The sequence below is a fragment of the Tamandua tetradactyla genome, chromosome 5, assembly GCF_023851605.1.
Source record: "Tamandua tetradactyla isolate mTamTet1 chromosome 5, mTamTet1.pri, whole genome shotgun sequence".
NCBI classification, from domain to species: Eukaryota; Metazoa; Chordata; class Mammalia; order Pilosa; family Myrmecophagidae; genus Tamandua; species Tamandua tetradactyla.
Window position 1 is genome coordinate 133,764,653 of NC_135331.1, and position 21,069 is coordinate 133,785,721.

The window sequence follows — 21,069 nt, forward strand, 5'->3', positions numbered from 1 at the left end:
TGATAGCACTCAGGCTGGCAGGAAATTCTTGCTAGAAGGCTTGTGTCCTCCTGGGTTGGTAGCATTCAGGCTGAATCCCCCTACCTTTTGACATTATATTTCTTATGCTTTGAAATTTGGTTCTAGCATTACCTCTCCTAGATTGTACCAGTCTAACCATCCAGAGGTGCTCTTTGGTCCTCCTGTTTTCATATGCCCTGTACAGATCTCCTATACACCTTATTGCTTTGTAATTATCTGTTGGAATCTATCCCAGATCATGATCTCCTTCAGGTGTGGTCTTGTGATTTTCAACTCTGTATCCTTCAAGCTTGGCACATAGTTGGCAACCAGTCCATATCTTGTGGAGAAGAGACTGGTTGACAAATGGATGTATGAGAGATAGTGACCTGTAAACATATGGGTAAATCACCATTGCTTTCTACCAGTGAAGATAAAGATGTTTTCCTCATTCAGCCTAAGTGATTTCTTGCAGTTACTGCTCCATTCAGTTTTTACACTACTTTTTAAAAAACATTTAATATGTATATTTCCATGTTTCATTTAGTCTTTTAAATTTAAAAGAAATCAATGTCTAGTTTTTATATAAAGAAATATGTAAAGATACAGAAACAATCCTTCTCTTTTTTTCTGTTTCAGGAAACCCAGCTTCCCAGTTTCAAGCTCATGAGACTAAAAGCTCTGAAAATACACCGACTCTGCTTGAAGATTCTGGCTGTGATTTAAATGAACAGAGTATTGAACCTTCAGAGATGCCCCCGCAATCTGTGGAAAGCTGTATTCCCATACCCTTTCCACCACTGCCTATTATGAAAAGACATTGTGCCACGCTGGAAAATCCTCTGTCTGCTCATATGCAATTTTTGCAACATCTGCTTGAACTGAAGAACTTGACAGAATCAGGTAGTCTGAAAGCAGACTTAAGCCAGTTTGAAAATGACTCTTCCACAATATCTGATTCTGTTTTTCAGTTGCTGGATGGCCTGATCACTTTTTACAGTAATCCCAAACTTCCTTTTTCAAGCTTTTGGACAGAAGCTGTTTGTACTTTAGCTAAACTGATGAATGATTATAACTTATCTGATCATATTCTTAAAAAGTGCTCCAAGAAGTTGGAAGAATTTGAGAACATCCTACTACAAGTTATTTTAAGGAACAACCATATTAATCGAGTAAGTATTAAAATTAAAATTTAATACTGTAATTCATGAAATAAGATGTCAATAATTTTAGTGAACATTCCCAATTGGATGATTTGTGTTGTTGTCCCTTAGTCTTGTGGCTCAAAGAGTGTAGCCATTTCTTAGCTTTTTTTAATTTTCATTGCTACACTACTGTTTCAGGCTTGTGCTTCTCTCTATTTTATCTTCTATATTTTTATGATTATTCTTTGATTCTTCTCTACTCTTTTTTTGTTTTTTTGGCCTACATTTTCCTTGTGACATCAAAAAATCTCAATACTTTTCAATATTGATATTGGTGGTTTCCTAATCTATAATTTCTGTGAGTGTTATATTCCTCATTTTGTATTACCTGTACTGTGTTGAATTTGTTCTTTTCTCATATTGACAAGCAAATGCTTGAGGTCAAATGATATTTTTCCATTCTTTTGAATTTCCCTTGTAAGTGGCATACTGCCCCATAGACACTCTGCATTTATAATGTGGATTAATTGACTAAATTGGCTGAAGAACATATATTATGAGGCTTTTTGATGCTTTTCTTCTCTTATTTATTAATATTGCTTAGAAATATTGTCTCAAGTATTCTTTTTTAGTAAGTGGCATTGAGATAACCTGTGGTGATTTTGCATTTTGGCTGTTGAGATTTTCCTTTTTACGTTACTTTCTATCTCTTCACTATCTGTTCTTTTGTTTGGGGAAGCTCCAAATACCTCTCTGTTTTAAATCTTTTTTGATTGGCTACTAAAAATATCACAGAGGCAACTAAAAGATTTTCCTAAGTTATTTATTATATTTCATGTAGGGAAAGGTTGTTAGCCTTTGTTTCTTTTGATATGTTGCTGTTAAGGGTTTGTCTTCAGAGCCATGATCTAATGCTTAAACTTTGTAGGTTTTATCTTAAATATTCAGCACTATGACAGAAGTTGAACTGATTGCCTGATTTGTTCAACATGCCTTTGTTCTTTCCTTCTCTTTTGCAAGGTGTGATGTAATCTATATTATAGAAGACTTTACAATTAAGCTTTTGGCATTTGTGAAATATATTGAATTTTCTGTCTGGGACAATAAAACTTTTTTGGTGTTCTATATGGTCTTTCAGGAATTAAAAAGATTTTTCATGATGGTATCTGAGATACATAATCTGTTTCTTAACTCATTAGATAATTCAAATACTTGATTTTACTTTGTCATTTCCTTTGTTTGTATACTTTTTCTTTCTTCTTTTAAACTGTTTAAAATACATTTTACATGACTTGAATCTCCCAGATACTAGCTTTCATATTCTTCACCAGTTACCAACCAGTTGATGCAAATAATTTTTCAGTGTAGACTTTCTCTGACTTATAGACTGGATGTTAGGATGACTTAGACTTACAGAAGAGTAGCCTTGGGAAGTCAGGTGTGTGTATAGAAACAGCTCATTATGGTACAGATTCAGTCTGAAACATATCTGTTGTGCCGTTCACTAGAGTACTGGCCATCCCTGAATAATTACTCAAAAAATGCAAGAACCGGTGACTGAATGGCTTTGGTCCTTTCTTGAAGAACTCACTGTTGCATTGAGGGAAAGTAGAATCAGAAAATGTTCACTGTATTTAGAATTGGGATAAAGATTCATAAATGAATGTTAATGTCATTCTCTTCGATAATTTTTTTTTTCCCGGACAGAGTCATCTTAGACTAAACCATCCAAAATGTTGTCACCGTTGTCATTGTTACTATCATGATTGTTATTATGACCACCACCACCATCATCATCATCATCATCTAGCTATGTTGACAAAGCTTGATTTTTCTATTGGAAAAATTAACAGGTGGTTGTATTTTTTTTTGCTATTCTTTTTTTTTGGCTTTCCTTAAATAATAAGCGAAGCCTCAAGAAAGACTGTATTTTGACACGAAATACAAGCTAGGTACTACTATTGCATTTTAATTGATACTATGCATGATAAATTACAACAAAATACCATGGTTAAGGAAAAAACTCTACTTTTTTGGAAAAATCCTGCTTCTGTAGATTGGAAGAGTTTAGTTAAATTGTGTTATTTAAAAACTTGAACTCTGCTATTGATTCCATTTATATAAACTTATATTTATATAATGTGATAGGAAAATAGTGTCTTTTGATTAATATTCTGACAGAGGGATTTCATGTATTTGCAATTAATGTATAGCCAGTTTTTAAAGACAGTGTTCTAGTTTGCTAGCTGCCGGAATGCAACACACCAGAGATGGATTGGCTTTTAATAAAAGGGGATTTATTTAGTTAGTTCTTCAGAGGAAAAATGGCTAACTTTCAGCTGAGGTTCTTTCTTATGTGGGAAGGCACAGGATGATCTCTCTTGGCCTTCTCTCCAGGTCTCTGGGTTCCAACAACTTTCCCTGGGGTGATTTCTTTCTGTATCTCCAAAGGCCTGGGCTGAGCTGCAAGTGCTAAGATGAGATATGCTGAGTTGCTTTTGCTGTGCTATGTTGAGCTTTCTCATTTAAGCACCAGCCAATTGAATCAAACATCATTCATTACAGCAGGCACACCTCTTAGGTGACTGCAGATGTAATGAGCAACAGATGACTTCAAGTACCATTGACTCATGTCTACAGCAACAGAACTAGGTTCTTCACCTAGCCAAGTTGACAACTGAATCTAACTACCACAGACAATATAATTTTTAACTACATATTCTTTAAATTTAGAAATAAAATTATTCTAGCCACAACTTAGATTTTCTTTAATGATTGTTAAAGACTTGGGATCTTTCAAAATCTTGAGGTCATCATTATGTGAGTATCAGTTATTTGTCATGATTGTGTGAATTGAGGTTGAATTGAATTCTGTGGACTCCATGATATAACTTGGGAATTGTTCTGAATAATTCCTCAATATCAGCTCAGTTGAAATTATTAAGTTCAGGGAAAAATAATTACTTATGCTTAATTGTATTTGGATAAATACTATTTATTTTGGGTAATTTTGACATTTTCCATTATATTTATTAAATCATGAAATATATAGAAATTATCACAATCCTGTATTTGCATTATATTTTGAGAATAACCTTTAAAATGGGCATGAAGGTAGAATCTATAATGGCATTCTTTATTGATACAAAAGATATGTATCTTGAAGCCAGATTGTTTATGAGAGTCTGCTATAAGCCTACTGGAGGTGTTCTGGAAAGTAATTTTAACTTAATTCAGGAGTGAGCGCTCTCCTATTTGTAGCCCCAGCATGACACCTTCCTCATTAGCCTGCCTACTTGTTTGGGTTGAGAATGTTTATCTTTTGGGTTTTTATGCCTTTGCTTGACCGACATTCTGACCTTTCCTATATTACAACCGCAAAATGTGTCAGTTTCTACAGTTAGAAACAGCATAGACTAATCAGAAAACTTTTCTTGGATATGTTAGTTGTGAATCTGAAACAAAAAATGACTTTTGTCAAATAGACATTAACTTAGAACATTTTACAAGTGTGGTAGGCAGAAGATGTCCATATCTTAATCCCCAGACTCTGTGAATTTATTGCTACATGGTAAGAAAGAACTAAAATCACTAATCAGGTGACTTTGAGATGGGGGAGATTATTTTGGATCATCTGGAGGAGCCCTCACAAGGGTCTCTATAAGTAAAATAGGTTGGGAGGAAACAAATTTGAAGAATGTAATGCTCCTGGCCTTGAAGATGGAGGAAGGGGCCATGAGTCAAGAAGTGCAGGTGCTTCTAGAAATTAGAAATTAAAAGAAACAGATTTCCCTGCCCCCTCCCTTGCCTGTCCCCCTCCCCCTCAGAAAAGACCACAGCCCTGCCAACACCTTGCTTTTGGCCCATTAAGACCCACTTTGGACTTCTGACTTCCAGAACAAAAGAGAATAAATTTGTATTGTTTTAAGCCGCTAAGCTTGTGGAAATTTGTTATGACAATAAGAAACTAATGTAGTATCTTTGTTGCAATTTATAAAAGAATGTATTACAATTATACTATTAACTCTAGTTTGTCATTTACCGAGGGTACACCATTTGAGTTGTATAGTCCTATCCTTTTTAAAAAAATTTATTTTAGTAACATATATGCAACCTAAAATTTCTGTTTTTAGCCATATTCAGATATATATTTCAGTGCTGCCAATTGCATTCACAATGTTGTGCCACCATCTATTACCAAAACTTTGTAATAGAAATTCTGTACAATTTAAGCATTCACTCCTCATTCCTTACCCCCAGCCCAAACCCTAGTAACCTGTGTTTTAGATTCTGACTATATAAATTTGCATATTCAAGTTATTTCATAAAAAGGAGAATCATATAATATTTGCACTTTTGTGCCTGGTTTATTTCACTCAATAGTATGTCCTCAAGGTTCATCCATGTTGTAGAATGTGTCAGAATTTCATCCCCTTTTACAGGTCAGTAATATCCCATTGTACGCATATACTACATATTATTCATCCATTCGTAGCTTGATGTTTAATGGATACTTGGGTTGCTTCCACCTTTTAGAAATTGTGAATAATGTTGCTGTGAATATTGATGTGCAAATATGTTTGAATCCATGCTATCAATTCTCAATGTGGGATTGACGAAGCACATGGCAATTCTGTACCTAACTTTCCAGGAAACCACCAATTATCTTCCACAGTGGTTGCAACATTTTACATTGCTACCAACATGAATGAGTGTTCCTATTTCTCCCATCTTAACCAACACATGTAATTTTCTGTTTTATTTTTTTCAATAGCAACCATTCTAGTGGGTGTGAAATGATAGCTCATTGTGATTTTCATTTTCATTTCCCTAATAGCTAATAATGTTGAACTTTTTTTTTATGTTGAGCACTTTTTCATGTGATTTTTGGCCATTTGTATATCCTCGTTGGAGAAATAAATATATATTCAAGTCTTTTGTCCAGTTTTAAAATGGAATGTCTTTTTATTATTGAGTTTTAGGACTTCTTTATATATTCTGGATATTAAACCCTTATTGGATATATGGTTTTCAAATATTTTCTCTTATTGAGTACACTGTCTTTTCACTTTCATCATCAAGTTCTATGACGCACAAAAATTTTTCATTTACATGAGGTCCCACTTATCTGTTTTTACTTTTGTTGCTTGTGCTTTGTGTGTAGAGTCTAATAAACCATTGCCTAACACAAGATTCTGAAGATGCTTTCCTATGTTTTTTTCTAGGAGTTTTTTTTATTTAATTTTATTGGGATATATTCACATACCATGTAGTTGTCAAAGTATAGTCAGCGGCTCACAGTATCATATATAGTTGTGCATACATCACCACAATCAATTTTAGAATATTTTCATTACTCAAAAAAATGAAAATAAAAGAACACATAGAACATCCCATACCCTTTATGCCCCCTATTATTTACTTTTTAGCCTTTGTTATCTTACTCTCCTGCCCATAACCTGGATAAAGGTCGTAAGGTTTTCTGTCACACTGTCACATCATAAAAGCTATATAAGTTAAACAGTCATCATCATCATCAAGAAACAAGGCTACGGCATTATGGTTCAACAGCCTCAGATATTTCCTTCTAGCAGTTTTAATATATTAGAAACTAAGAAGAAATATCTACATAATGCATATGAATAACCTCCAGGATCTCTCAACTCTCTTTGAAATCTCTCAGCCACTGAAACTTTGTTTCATTTATTTTTCCCTCTTTTGGTCAAGAAGGCTTAGTCAATCACATGATGCCAGAGCCAGGCTCATTCCTGGGACTTATGTCCCATGTTGCCAGGAAGATTTACACCCCTGGGAATCATGTCCCATATAGAGGGGAGGGTAATGAGTTTATTTACAAAGTTGACTTCGAGAGAGAGAGAGGCCAAATCTGAGCTACAAAAGAGGCTCTCCAGGCATGATTCTTAGCCATAATTGTAAGTAGGCTTAGCTGCTTCTTTGTAGGAATATATTTCATAAGGGCAAGGCCCCAAGATCAAGGGCTTGGCTTGTTAAATTAGGAGTCCTTAATGCTTGTGAGAATATCAGGAATTCCCCAGGTAGGTAAGGATTTTATTTCTGCATTTTTCTCTAGTCCCTCAAGGGGAATTTGCAAAGACTTTTTTTCCTTTGAATAAAGGTGTTTATTAAACAATTTTAATTATCATAAAATGACTAAAATGAGTTTTAAAAATTAAGGCTCTTCTCTTTCTAGGAATAGCCAGAACAATATAAAAATAATATCAATTAACCCTCTGAATGCTTTGTTCCTAAAGTTAAATTTCATAGATTCCTAAACATTTTATGATTAAGATAAAAATTGGAGTATAAATGACAATTTATGACCATCTGTGTGGAACACACACTCTGATCAGGTGTACAATATTCTTATTGAGTAGTTAAGCAAATATTCCAGTTAAAGTATAAGTTTTAATTTTTAGCATTTTAAGTCATTGTTTTCCCACACTGGCATGATTTTCCTAAAATTGAAACAGTCTAATACAGAAGCACTAACCTTGAGACTCTGTATACTCCCAGTAGGATGATTTTCTTGGCTGACAATTTGTTTTATTATATACTTTTTAAACACTCTAAGATGAATTATCAAATGATTCAGAATTACATGGCATGTAGTATCCAAAATTATGGCTCTGATGCACTTGGATTTACTTTAAGTATAAGAAATGTTATTCACATTCATTGTACATCCCACCCATCCCACAAGAAAAGTAATCACTACCTAGTCAAGTTCTCAATTTGGTATGGCATTAAGCATTAAAACTTACCACTTCACCAGGCCTTCTTCATGTGCAAGTAAATCCCTCCTGACAAGCAGTGACTTATACAGTCTTCAAGAAAATTAATACAGTCAGTCTTTTATGTGCTATCTTTTTACAGATCAGTGGCTCTAACAAGGGACCATTTTCCATTCGAGGACAGAGGGGCATTCCCAAGGTTTTAGCTTGGTCTATTTTAGTTTTGGTAACTAGGTTCAGGTTGTCATTGCTCTTGCTAGAAAGATGTCCCATGCTATGGTTTTGCTTGTGATCTTGCTCATGGTATCTTTCCTTCCAGTCGTGTACTGAAAGTGTTGTAAATTTGCTGACCCCAGAAGCAAAGACCCCATCTGTAACACTGCTTTTGCTGCAAGCATTTGAGATTGCAGAGTGTGGGAGGCTATTGGACCATGGGAGAAGAGGGAGCATGGGGTTCCCTGGGCCTGTGACACTGTTCCCATTGCTTCTGGCAAGAGGACTTGTGATATTCATGACATTGGTATGTGTCCTTGTTCTTGAGAGGGGCTGGTAGGGGAATACAATATCTTCCATAAGGTCCCATAAGCAGAGCTGTGTATCCTAACCCACTGAGCCAAACTGATATATAACACTTACAGGGTGACTATCTGTAGAGTTCTGTTTGGATAACCAAGACTATGCTATTTGTCCAATCTCTGCCAAAATGTAGAAGATCCTGGAAGTCCCCGTCACTGCCGAACTAAACTCCATAGGGTTGCTTTCTTCTACACTAGTGGTTTAAAGGGTCAAACACCACAATACTAACCCAGTATTTGTACCCATGGCCTCTCACTGTCACGCGACAGTCTACAAGAGACCAGACCGGCACCAGGTCGTCCTCCCACCTGTCGCAATGTACTTGCCATCTGGGCTCCAGCACACATAGAACAAGCCTCCAAAATAGCTCTTCGTCATACTGTGTGGTTTCAACTGAGTCAAAGTTGTACACCCGCAGAAACCCATCCTGGCGCTTGTGTGCTAAGAACCTGCCATGTTGGGAGAAAGCAAACTTGTTGAGGGCCCTCTCGCCCACTGTCCATTTAAGGAGAGGGGTCCATGTAGATTTGCTCTTGCAAGTGTGCACAGCAGAGCTCTCACCCTGCTTCAGAAGCTGGTAGTGGGGGGCTTTGGTGCCACTGGTGTACTCCACATTATGCAAGTGCATGTTTCCTACTAGAAAAGGCTTTCTGAACCAGAAACCCACTTGACATAAGTTACTTGGGGCTTGTCTGTTAGTCTCTGGTCTTGCTACCTTCCTTCTCTCTTTCTTCATTCCAATCCACCTTTCACAAGTGCTGACAAGAGTTTTTTCCTCTACAATTTGTCAATCCAGATGGCCAGTTCTGTTTCCAGTCAGTCTGATGAAACTAGAAGAGGAGGTGGCATGGTTCAAAACATTTCACCAAATCCATTGGCAATGTCAGACAGGAGCACCTTGGATGGGTACTGGATATGTATGGACAGCATATACCAGGAAGTTTCCTCATTAAATAGTTTGTTAGTTTCATTTTTGATTGGGTCTATAAGCTGGACTTGGCCTGTGGAAAGGCTCATTAGGAGAGAAACACTTTCTGTTGTGGCTTTCAGGTGGTTGAAGTCATGACAAATAGGCTGTGTTCCTTTGTATATCCTTTTATCGTCTTACTTAAGTCAGCAGCCTTGCAAACCCCCTATATATCTAATAGATATATAGATTCTATATCTATTCTATTGTAGATATAGAAGTAGATCTCCTGGCCTACCCTGAAGCAGAGGTGGTTGCCATTGCCAGACTGGTCTTTGACGCTTACAAAGGAAATGCGGACAGGATTGGATCCCTGTGAGTTGAAGAAACCTGGTTGGGGTGGCTGTACTCTTGAGTGTGGCAGCAGCTTGTACAGACCTTCCTGGGTGGTGAATTGTCTTAATTTTGTCTATCTCCTTTCCTCCTCCCTTCATCACCATCTTGTAAAGCAATGTTCATCCTGCCCTTGCAAATACTTTTTAATTCTCTGCCCAAATTATTCTGGGATGTATGGATTATTACATTAACCTAAACAAAATAACAAGATCTCACTCACTATTAAAGGTTCCATGTCCTTATGTTGTTTGAATAAACTGACCATACAGATTACATTAGATAGTGTGCTACAGAAAATATAAATTTTGTACCAAATAAACATCTCTTCCTTTTGTCTTTCAGAAATTAAGGTTTTAAAATGCAGACAGGATCATCTTTTACCTTATATTCTGATTTTCCTTAATCAGATCAACTTCATTCAATCGAAGTCTGATCTCTTTCAGCTTCAGCAGTTGCTGTATGGGGTAATGCTGACTTTGAGAGCTGCAGACCTCTAACTCTGAGTCTCAAGTTCATAGAGATTCCCAAAGTTCTAGAGACTGCCTGGATTATACACAAAGACCTCAGCATGTGAGAATTTAGAGATAACATTTAAAACTAAGAAATACATGTGACTGCTGTAATCTAGGAACCTTTACAAATAAACCTTATCGAATGATCTGTACCCCTTAATCATCGCTTGCCCAATCTCTGCCCACATCCTATCTCCTGATAACCTATGGTTTCAAATTCAGTATAGAATTTTCACATTATAGTCTGTATTAGTGAGGCCCTACAATATTTCTTTTTGCGTCTGGCTTATTTCATTCAACATAATGTCCTTAAGGTTCATTCAACTACTTGCATGCCTTACAACTTCATTCTTTCTTGCAGTTGCTAAATATTCTATTTTATGTATGCACCACTATTTGTCCTTCATTTCATCAGTTGATGCACCATTAGACCACCTCCATTCATTACAAATCACGCACCATACAGTATATCCTACGGACAATCAAAGGCTTGCAATATAATCACATAGTAATGCATTCACCACCACAGTCTACATGAGAACATATCCATTTCTTCTGCAAAGAAAGAAGAGAAGTAAAATGAAGAATAAAAGACAATAAAGAGGATAAACTATAGCAACAATGACAGTAATCCCATACCCCTCCCTTATATCCCTAAATCTTATTGACATTTAGCTCTGGCATATTGCCTTTGTTACAATTATTGGAAGCATATTACAATGTTACTGTTAACCATAAACTCTAGTTTTCATTGGTTGTGTTTTTTCCATATACCATCCCGCTTTCAGCACCTTGCAATGTTGACATTCTTTTGCTCTCATTCATATAAAAATGTTCTTATAGTTGTACATTTAATCACCATTATGTTCCACTCTAGGTTTTGATAAGTTATACAGTCCCAGTTTTTATCCTCTGTCTTTCCTTCTGTGTCATACATGCCCCTAGCTTTCCTCTTTCAACCATACTCATCTTCAGCTTTGTTCATTATCATTACGATATTGTGCTACCCAACAGAAATAAGCTATCCATTTCTAGAACGTTATAATCAATTCTGTTGAATGTTCTGTATTCCTTTACCATCAAATGCTCTCTCTCTACCCTTTTTTCTATCTCCTGATAAACATGTTTTCAACTTTAACTCTCAGAGTTAGCTCATTATTGTTAGTTCATATTAGTAAGACCAAGCATGAATTGTCCTTTTGTTTCTGGCTAATTTATATCAACATAATGTCTTCAAGGTTTATCCATGCTGTTATACATGTCATGAATTTATTCTGTTTTGCAGCTGCATAATATTCTACCATATTATACACTATAGTTTGTTTATCCACTTGTCAGTTAATGGACATTTGGGCTGTTCCCATCTCTTAGCAATTGGATTAATGCCACTATAAACATCAGTTAGCAATATCCATTCCTGTCCCTGCTTCAGTACCTTTGAATATATATCTAGTAAAGGGATTACTAAATCATATGGCTGTTCTATATTTAGGTTCCTGAGGAACTGCCAAACTGCCTTCCAGAGTGGTTGCGCTATTCTACATTTCCACCAGCAGTGAATAAGTGTACCTCTTTTTTTTATGCCCCCAGTACTTGTCATTTTCTTTTTTTTTTTTTTTCTTTTTTTTTATAATGGCCATTCTAGTATGTAGAGATGATATCCCATTGTGGTTTTGATTTGCATTTCTCTATAGCCAGTGAAGTTGAACATCTTTTTACATGTATTGAGCCATTTGTATTCCTCTTTTGAAAAGTGCCTGTCCCCATGTCTTTTGCCCATTTTTAAATTGGGTTGTCTTTTTGTTCTTGAGTGGTAGGATCTCTTTATATATTCTGCATATTAAGCGCTTATCTGTTATATGGTTTCCAAATATTGTTTCCCATTGCATAGGCTGCCTTTTTACTTTCCTGAAAAAGTCCTCTGATGGGCAAAATTATTTAATTTTGAGGAGATCCCATTTATCTCTTCTTTCATTGCTTGCATTTTGGGTGTAAGGTGTAGGAAACCACCTCCTATCACAAGATCTTTAAGATATTTCCCTGTATTTTTTTCTAAATGTTTTATGGCCTTACCCTAATGTTTAGGTCTTTAATCTGTTTTATTTTAACATTTTTGTTGAGAACTCTTCATACATATATAGTCCATTCATAGTCTATAATCGTTAGTTCACAACGTCACATGGTAGTGTATTCATCACCATGATCCTTCTTAAAAACTTTGTATCATTCCAGAAAAAGAAATAAAAGAAAAAAGAAAAAACCCTAGATATCCATATCCCTTATTCCTTCTTCTCATTGACCAACAGTATTTTAATCTGACCAATTTTTTACCCTTAATTCCCCCTTTATTTATTTTTTATCCTTACTTTTTTGCTCATCTGTTCAAACCCTGGATAAAAAGATCATCAGACAAAGGTTTTTACAATCACACAATCACATTGTTAATGTTCTATTTTATACAGCCTTCAAGAATTACGGCTATTGAACATAGTTCATCAACAGTTTCAAATACTTCCCTGTAGCTACTCCAGTATATCCTAAACTAAAAAGGTTATCTATATAATGCCTAAGAATAACCTCCAGGATAACCTCTAGACTCTGTTTGAAGTCTCTCAGCCACTGAAACTTTATTTTGTCTCCTTTCTCTCTTCCCTTTTTTGGCTAAGACTTTTTCAATCCCATGATGCTGGATCTTGGCTCATCCCAGGAGTCCTGCCCCATGTTGCCAGGGAGATTTACACCCCTGGGAGTCATATCCCTGGTATGGGGGAGGGCAGTGAGTTCATCTGCCAAGTTAGCTTTGAGAAAGGCCACATCTGAGCAACAAAAGAGGTTCTCTGAAGGTGACTCTTAGGCATAATTATAAAGTAGGCTTAGCTTCTCCTTTGTGGGAATGTTTCATAGGGGTAAACCCCAACACTGAGGGCTCAGCCTATTGAACTGGTTGTCCTTACTGCTTGTGAGAATATCAGAGAATCTCCAATCGGAAAGTTTAATATTTCTTCCTTTCAACCCAGTCCCCCAAGTGGACTTTCCAAATACTTTTTTACTCTCTGCCCAAATTATTCTGGGATATATTGGGACATCACACTAACCTGTACAAACCAACAAGTTCTCATCCCCTTTTCAAAATTCCCAGTAATTATGGTATTCAAATAAACTGACCGTACAAGTTAAATTAGGTAATATGCTGTCTAAAATATAAATTTTGTGCCAAATAAACATCTCTCCCTTTGGTCTCCCACAGAAGTTGAAATTCTAAAATATGGACCATACCTTCCTTTACCCTGTATTCTGATTTACCTTAGTCCTGTCCAGATCAGCTTCATTCATATCTCTAGTCAAAGTCTGATCACCTTTTCAACTTTTTAGAAGTTGCTGTATGGGGTGATGCTGACTTTCATAGCTTCAGTGATCTAACTCAGAGTCTCAGTGTCACATAAATTGCTGAATTTTCAGGGAATGACAAATAGCTCAGTATCTCAGAATTTAGAAATAACAGTTACAGCATCTGGATATTTGTGACTTTTGTAAGAGCTTAGAATCTGGGACCCTTTACAATAGGCCCCAGTCTGATAACCCATGCTCTCAACTTCAATTTTCTGAGTTTGTATATTACAGTTTGTCCATATGAGGGAAGCATGGTAATATTTTTCTTTCTGTTTCTGCCATTTCACTCAACATATTGTCCTTAAGGTCTGTTTACCTAGTTGTATGCCTAACAACTTCATTCCTTCTTGGAGCCACTTTGTAGTCTATTGTATGTATATATCACAGTTCCTCCTTCCATCCTTGAGTCATGTACCCTTAGGGCACCTGTATCCTTTGTGAATCGCTAACACTGCTGCAATAAACACAGCATGCAAATGCCCATTCATGGCCCCACTCTCAGTTCCTCTAAGTATTTATCTAGCAATGGCATTGCAAGATCATTTGGCATCCCCAACCCTAGCCTCTTGTGGAACCACCATTGTGCCCTCTGGAGGGGCTGTACCTCTAAGCTTCCATACCAGTAGTGAATAGGTAATCTCTTTCTCCACATTTTCTCTAGTACTTGTTTCTCTTTGTTCATTTTTAAACGATTTTATTCACATATCATACAATCTAGCCTAAGTAAAAAAAAAAACAAAAAAAAAAACATTCCTTTACCACCATAATCTATATGAAGACATTTCCTTTACAAAAGAATTCATACTCCTTCCCCATATCCTTCACCTGCTGACATTTAGTTTTGGCATAATGCCTTTGTTATATTCATTGAAGCATATTAAAATGTTACTATTGACTATGGATCCCAGCTTGTATTGATTGCACATCTTCCTGTATTCTGTCCTGTAGTTTACTCCATTTTGAGTTAATTTTTGTATAAGGTGTGAGATAGGGAGTTTCTGTTATTCTTCTAGGTGTGGATATCCAATTCTCCAAGTACCACTTATTGAAGAGGTTTCTCTTCCAGTTTAGTTGACTTGTCCACCTTATCAAAGATCAATTGTCCATAGATGAGAGGTTCTAATTCTGAATACTCAGTTCTGTTCCATTGTTCAGTGTATCTATCTTTATATCTGTACCATGCTGTTTCGATGCCTGTTGCTTTGTAATATGCTTTAAAGTCAGGTACTTTGAGACCTCCCACTTCATTCCTCTTTCTGTAGATATTTTTAGCTATTCAGGGCACCCTGCCCCTCCAAATAAATTTGGTAACTGTTTTTTCTATTTCTGCAGAGCATGCTGTTGGGTTTTAGTTGGTAATGTGTTGAATCTATAAATCAATTTGGGTAGAATTGACATCTTAACTATATTCAGTCTTCTAACCCATGAACTTGGTATGTCCTTCCATTTATTTAGGTGTTCCTTGATATCTTTTAGCAATATTTTGTTGTTTTATAGTTGTAGGTCTTTTGTGGCCTTAGTTATGTCTATTCCTAAATATTTGATTCCTTTGGTTGCTATTGTAAATGGAATATTTGCTTAATTTCCTCCTCAAATTAGACCTTCCAGTGTATAGAAACACAACTGATTTTTGCATGTTGATCTTATGGCCTGCCACTTTGCTGTACTCATATGTCATATATTTTTCAGTATTTTCTACATACAGGATTGTGTCATCTGGAACCAGTGAAAGTTTTACCTCTTTCATTCTAACTTGGATGCATTTTATTTCTTTTTCTTACCTAATTGCTCTAGCTAGAACTTCCAGCACAGTGTTGCATAACAGTGGCGACAATGGGCATCCTTGTCTTATTCCTGATCTTAGAGGGAAAGCATTCAGTTTGTCTCCACTGAGGATGGTATTAGCTGTGAGTTTTTCATGTATTCCTTTTATCATATTGAGGAAATTCCCTTCTATACCTATGTCTTGAAGTGTTTCCATTAGGAAAGATATTGAATTTTGTCAGATGCCTTCTTTAGATTAATTGAGATGATCATATGGTTTTTCCACTTTGATTTATTGATGCATTGTATTACAGTAACTATTTTCCTTGTGTTGAACCAGCCTTGTATCCTGGCATAAAACCCACGTGGTCATGGTGTATAATTCTTTTAATGTGTTGCTGGATTCAATTTTCAAGTATTTTCTTGAGGATTTTTGCACCTATATTCATTAAAGATATTGATTTGTAATTTTCTTTTCGTATAGTATTTGTGTCTGGCCTTGGTGTTAGGGTGATATTGGTGTCATAGAATGAGTTAGTTAGCTTTTCCTCCTCTTAATTTTTTTTTTGTTTTTTTGAAGAATTTGAACAGCATTCGTTCCTAATTCTTTCTTGAATGCTTATTAGAATTCACATGTGAAGCCACCTGGTCCTGGACTTTTCTTGTTTGGGTCTTTTTGATGACTGATTTGATCTTTTTACTTGTGATTGAATTGTTGAGATCTTCTATTTCTTCTTGAGTCAGTATTGGTTGTTCATGTCTTTCTAGAAAGTTGTCCATATTGTCTAAGTTGTCTAGCTTGTTATCATATAGTTGCTCATAGTATCCTCTCATAATTTTTCCAGTAGTCTATAGTCCTGGTTCTTTAATTTATGTCTTTGATTCATTTTGAGTAAATTCTTTTACTTTTGGATATCTAGTTCTCCTGGCATCATTTGTTGAAGGAACTGTTTTTACCACTTTGCATGGACTTGGCACCCTTGTAAAAAAAAAACAAACTGGCCATGATATGAGGATTTATTTCTGACCTCTAGTAGATTCCATTGATGAATATGTCTGTCCTTGTGCCTACCTTTCTGGGTTTTTGTGTTTGTTTGTTTGTTTGTTTTTTGTAGCTTTGTATGAAATTTAAAAATTAGGAAGTGTGAGTCCTGCAACTTCATTCTTTATTAAAGATGTCTTTGGCTATTTTGGGCCCCTTACCCTTCCATTTAAATTTAGTGATTGGCTTTTCCATGTCTGCAAAGTAGTCCATTGGTATTTTGATTGCAGTTCCACTGAATCTGTAAATCATTTTTGATAGAATTGACTTCAGGATATTTAATCATCCAGTCCATGAGCATGGAATATAGTTCCATTTATTTATATCATCTTTGATTTCTTTTAGCTGTGCTTTGCAATTTTCCATGTACAAGTCTTTTACTTGCTTGTTTAAATTTATTCCTATTTATTTGATTATTTTAGATGCTATTATAAATGGAATTTGCTCTTGTTTTTTTTTCATCAGATTATCATTACTAGTGTGTAGAAACACTACTGAGTTTTGCAGGTTAATCTTCTATCCTCCAGTTTTTCCAAATTCATATTTTTGCTCTGGTAGCTTTGTTTCTTCAAAGCATTTCTACAATTTTCAGTATTTTCTGTATAAAGGATTATGTTATCTATAAATAGAGAAAGTTTACTTCTTCTTTTCCAGTTTGGATACCTTTTATTTCCTTTTCTTACCTAATAATTCTGGGTAGAATTTCCAGTATAATCTTCAATCACAGTGGTGGTAATGGGCATCTTATCTTGTTCTGATTATAGGAGAAAAGCTTTCAGTCTTTCATCATTGAATAAAATGTTAGCTTTGGGTGTTTCAGATGTACCCTTTAACATGTTGGGGGAATTTCTGTCTATTCGTAGTTTTCTAAGTGTTTTTATCAAGAGATAGTGGTGGATTTTGTCACATTCTTATTCTGTATCAATGGAGATTATGTTTTTTTTTTTCCTTTTTATATGTTAGCATGGTGTATTGTGTATATTGATTTTCTTATGTTGATCCACCCTTGAATAACTTGTATAAATCACACTTGATCATGGTGTATCATTCTTTTCTGTGTTGTTGGATTTGATTTATTAGTATTTTGTTGAGGAATTTTACATCTTTATTCATAAGGAATATTAGTCTCTAGTTTTCTTGTAGTGTTTTTTTTTTATTTTTTGACTTTGCTATTAGCATTGGTACTAGCCATTCTCTTCAATTTTTTGAAAGATTTTGAGCAGGACTGGTACTCATTTTTCTTGGATTTTTTGACAAAATTCATGAGTGAAACTGTTTCTACCTGGGCCTTTCCTTTGTTGGAGTGCTTTTATTACTGATTCAATCTCTTTATTTGGTATTGGTCTTATCCATTTCACATAGTTTTATCTGATTTGCTGGTGAACAGTTCTTCATAGAATTTTCTAACATTTTTATTTCTGTATGGTCAATAGTAATGTTTCCCTTTCATTTCTAATTTTAGTTATTTTTATCCTCTTTCTCTCCTACAGTGATTTTTTGTTGAGATATAATCATCTAAAATGTACAATCAGTGGTCTATAGTATCATCGCTAAGCTGTGCATTCATCATTACAATAAATTTTTGAACATTTTCATTATTTCAAAAACAATAAAAATGATAAAAATAGAAGTGAAAAAGAACACCCAAAACATCCTATAACCTGCTTACCCCCCTTTGCCAATTTGAAGCTCTTATGTATGCCAGAAAAGCCATGTCCTTTAAACCTCATTCAGTATTGCTGGGTAGGATCTTTTTAATTGTTCCCAGTTGTGGGTGGTAACCTTTGATTAAATGGTTTCCATAGACATGTGTCTCCACCCACTCAATGTGGGATTGCTTGCTAGAGCCCTTTAAGAGGGAACCATTTTGGAAAAAGCTTTAGAGCCAAGAGAGCAATCAGAACCAAGAGAGTCACACAGCCGGAGACCTTTGAAGGTGAAGAAGGAAAACACCCCCAGGGAAGCTTTATAAAACTGGAAGCTGGGAGAGAAAGCTAGTAGATGTGGCCATGTGCCCTCCCACATGAGACAGTGAAGGAACATGGTAAGGAACATGATGAGGCACATGATAAGACCAGAGAATTCCATGAGCATGTGCCCATTACTGAACTTCATTTGCTGTGAAGCGGGTTCCTTGATCAAAGCAATGCTGAGTAGAATAACATGATGACAGGTTGATTACATTGGACCTCTTCCATCATGGAAGGGGTAGTGATTTGTTCTACCTGGAGTAGACGCATACTCTGGGAATAGGTTTGCCTTCCTTGCACACAGTGTTTCTACAAAACTAGTATCTGTGGACTTTCGGAATACCTTATCCACTATCATGGTATTCTACTCAGCATTGCTTTGATCAAGGAACCCACTTCACAGCAAATGAAGTCAGTAATGGGCACATGCTCATGGAATTCTCTAGTCTTATCATGTTCCTCATCATCCAGGGGCAGGTAGGTTGATAGATTGGTGGAATGGCCTTTTGAAGACCCAATTATAGTGCCAATGAGGTGGCAATACCTTGCAGGGCTGGGACAGTATTCTCCGAGAGGCTATGTATGCTCTGAATCAGTATCCACTCTATAGGGCTGTTTCTCCCACAACCAGGATTCATGGGTCCAGGAATAAAGGGGTGGAGATGGAAGTGGTACCACTCACTGTCATCCCTAGTGATCCACTAGGAAAGTTTTTGCTTCTTTTGTCTGAAACCTTAAGCTCTGTTGGTCTACAGGTTTTAGTTCTAAAAAGAGGAGTGCTCCTATCAGGAGATACAACAATTCCATTGAACTGGAAGTGGCATAGGTTTCTCATGCTACTGAATCAACAGGCACGAAAGGAGATTATTGTTCTGTCTGGAACGATTGATCCTGATTATCAAGGGTTAATAAGGCTGCAACTACACAGTGGAGATACAGAAGTGCTTTCCTGAAAGATGGGAGCTCCCCTAGGGCATTTCTTAGTTCTGTCATGCTCTGTGATTAAAGTCAATGGAAAACTGTAAGAATCAATCCAGGCAGGACTATGAATTACCCAGAAACTTCAGGAATGAAAGTCTGGATCACCCCACCTGGCAGAGAACCACTACCAACTGAAGTGCTTGCTGAGAGTAAAAGGAACATGGGATGGGTAGTAGAACAAAGCAGTGATAAATATGAACTATGACTGTGTGACCAGTTTCAGAAATGAGGACTATGACTGTATGAATATTTCCTCCCTATTTTATGAGTATGTTTGCTTTTGTACATAATTAAGTATCTTGTTTCTTTCTTACCATATCACATAAGTTATATTGTTCTTGTTATATTATGTAAGTCATAGGATCTGAAGTTTAAGAGTGAATGTTACCTAAGGACTTGCACCCTATTCTGGAGAGATATGCATTTTGGTTGTATGCAGGACTGTTGAGTATCGTTAGGTGAAACATATTTATGTTTCTGTTTTCTATTTGAAAATCAACATGTTTCAAGGTGATGTGTATAGCTGCCAAATTCACAAGGGATGGGCTATGATGTTTAGGTTATGGTGTCAACTTGGTCAAGTGATGATGTCCTGTTGTCTGGTCAGGTAAGCACTGGCCTGACCATTGCTGCAAGAATATTTCATGGCTGGTGTATTAAATCATCAGTCAGTTGATTGCATCTGTGCCTGATGACATTTGTGATCGACTAAGGTGGTTCTCCCACAAAGATAATCCAATCATTTGGAGGCTTTTAAGGAAAAAGAGAGACTCACTGCTACTTTAGCTGGGGATCCTCTCTTGTAGAGTTCGTCTAGACCCTTCATTGGAGCTGCCAGTTTCACAGCCTGCCCTGGCAATTTGGACTCTTCCATTCCCACAGTTGTGTGAGATACCTTTATAAATCTCATATTTACAGATATACCCTGTTGGTTCTGTTTCCCTGGAGAATCCTGACTTACACAGTAGCCAACTGGCATGTGTTTGCAGTTTAGCTTGGCCGTCTTACCTGCCAGGGAATCCGTGGTATGCATTTGTCTAGGAAACAGAGGAATTAATCTCTTCCTCCATCTCAGAGATGCTTATTTGCAGCAAAGGGCCTTCCTCCTCCCTACTTTTTACCAATCCTAGAATCCAGTGAATTTAGGCTTATTTAGGAGATGAAGGAATTCACTTGGATCAGTTGGGGTACATGTGAGTGTGTGTGTGTACTTAGTCTGTGATGAGCATGTACCTAATGATTTAAAGGGCAAATTGCAAAATAATTAAAAAATACACCTTTCTTCGTGAACAAACAGCTTGTTTTCCTTTCCAGATATCTTTACGTTTATTTTTATGGCTCTTAAAAAAAAAAAAACATGAAAATCTGATGAAGCCTATCTCTCCACATAGAAATAATAATTTCAGGTGGTAGGGACTATAGGAAATATAACAATAGTCTATGTTATGGTAGCAGAATAAAAATTTTTAAAAATCCATGGAACTGCAGTACACAGTAAACCCTAAGTTAAACCATGGATTATAGCTAATAGTATAGTTGTAATAATGTGCTTTCATCAACTGTAACAAATATTCCATACCAATTTTAAGGTGTTAATATTATAGTGATAATTGGGAATGCTGTATTTTATGCAT

General features: G+C 36.2%; 1 protein-coding gene and 1 pseudogene across 10 annotated transcripts in view; one reads left to right on the forward strand and one right to left on the reverse strand.

Annotated features, from left to right (window-relative positions):
• The window catches only part of MEI4 (meiotic double-stranded break formation protein 4), a 304,891-nt gene that overhangs the window by 122,649 nt on the left and 161,173 nt on the right, over positions 1-21,069 (forward strand). For all 10 annotated transcript variants that reach the window (XM_077159260.1, XM_077159256.1, XM_077159259.1 and 7 more), the window contains one exon: positions 640-1,172. In XM_077159260.1, the coding sequence (XP_077015375.1) occupies positions 640-1,172 (533 nt within the window). The remainder of the gene's footprint in view (positions 1-639; positions 1,173-21,069) is intronic.
• Positions 7,910-9,880, reverse strand: LOC143682342 (WD repeat-containing protein 20-like; annotated as a pseudogene).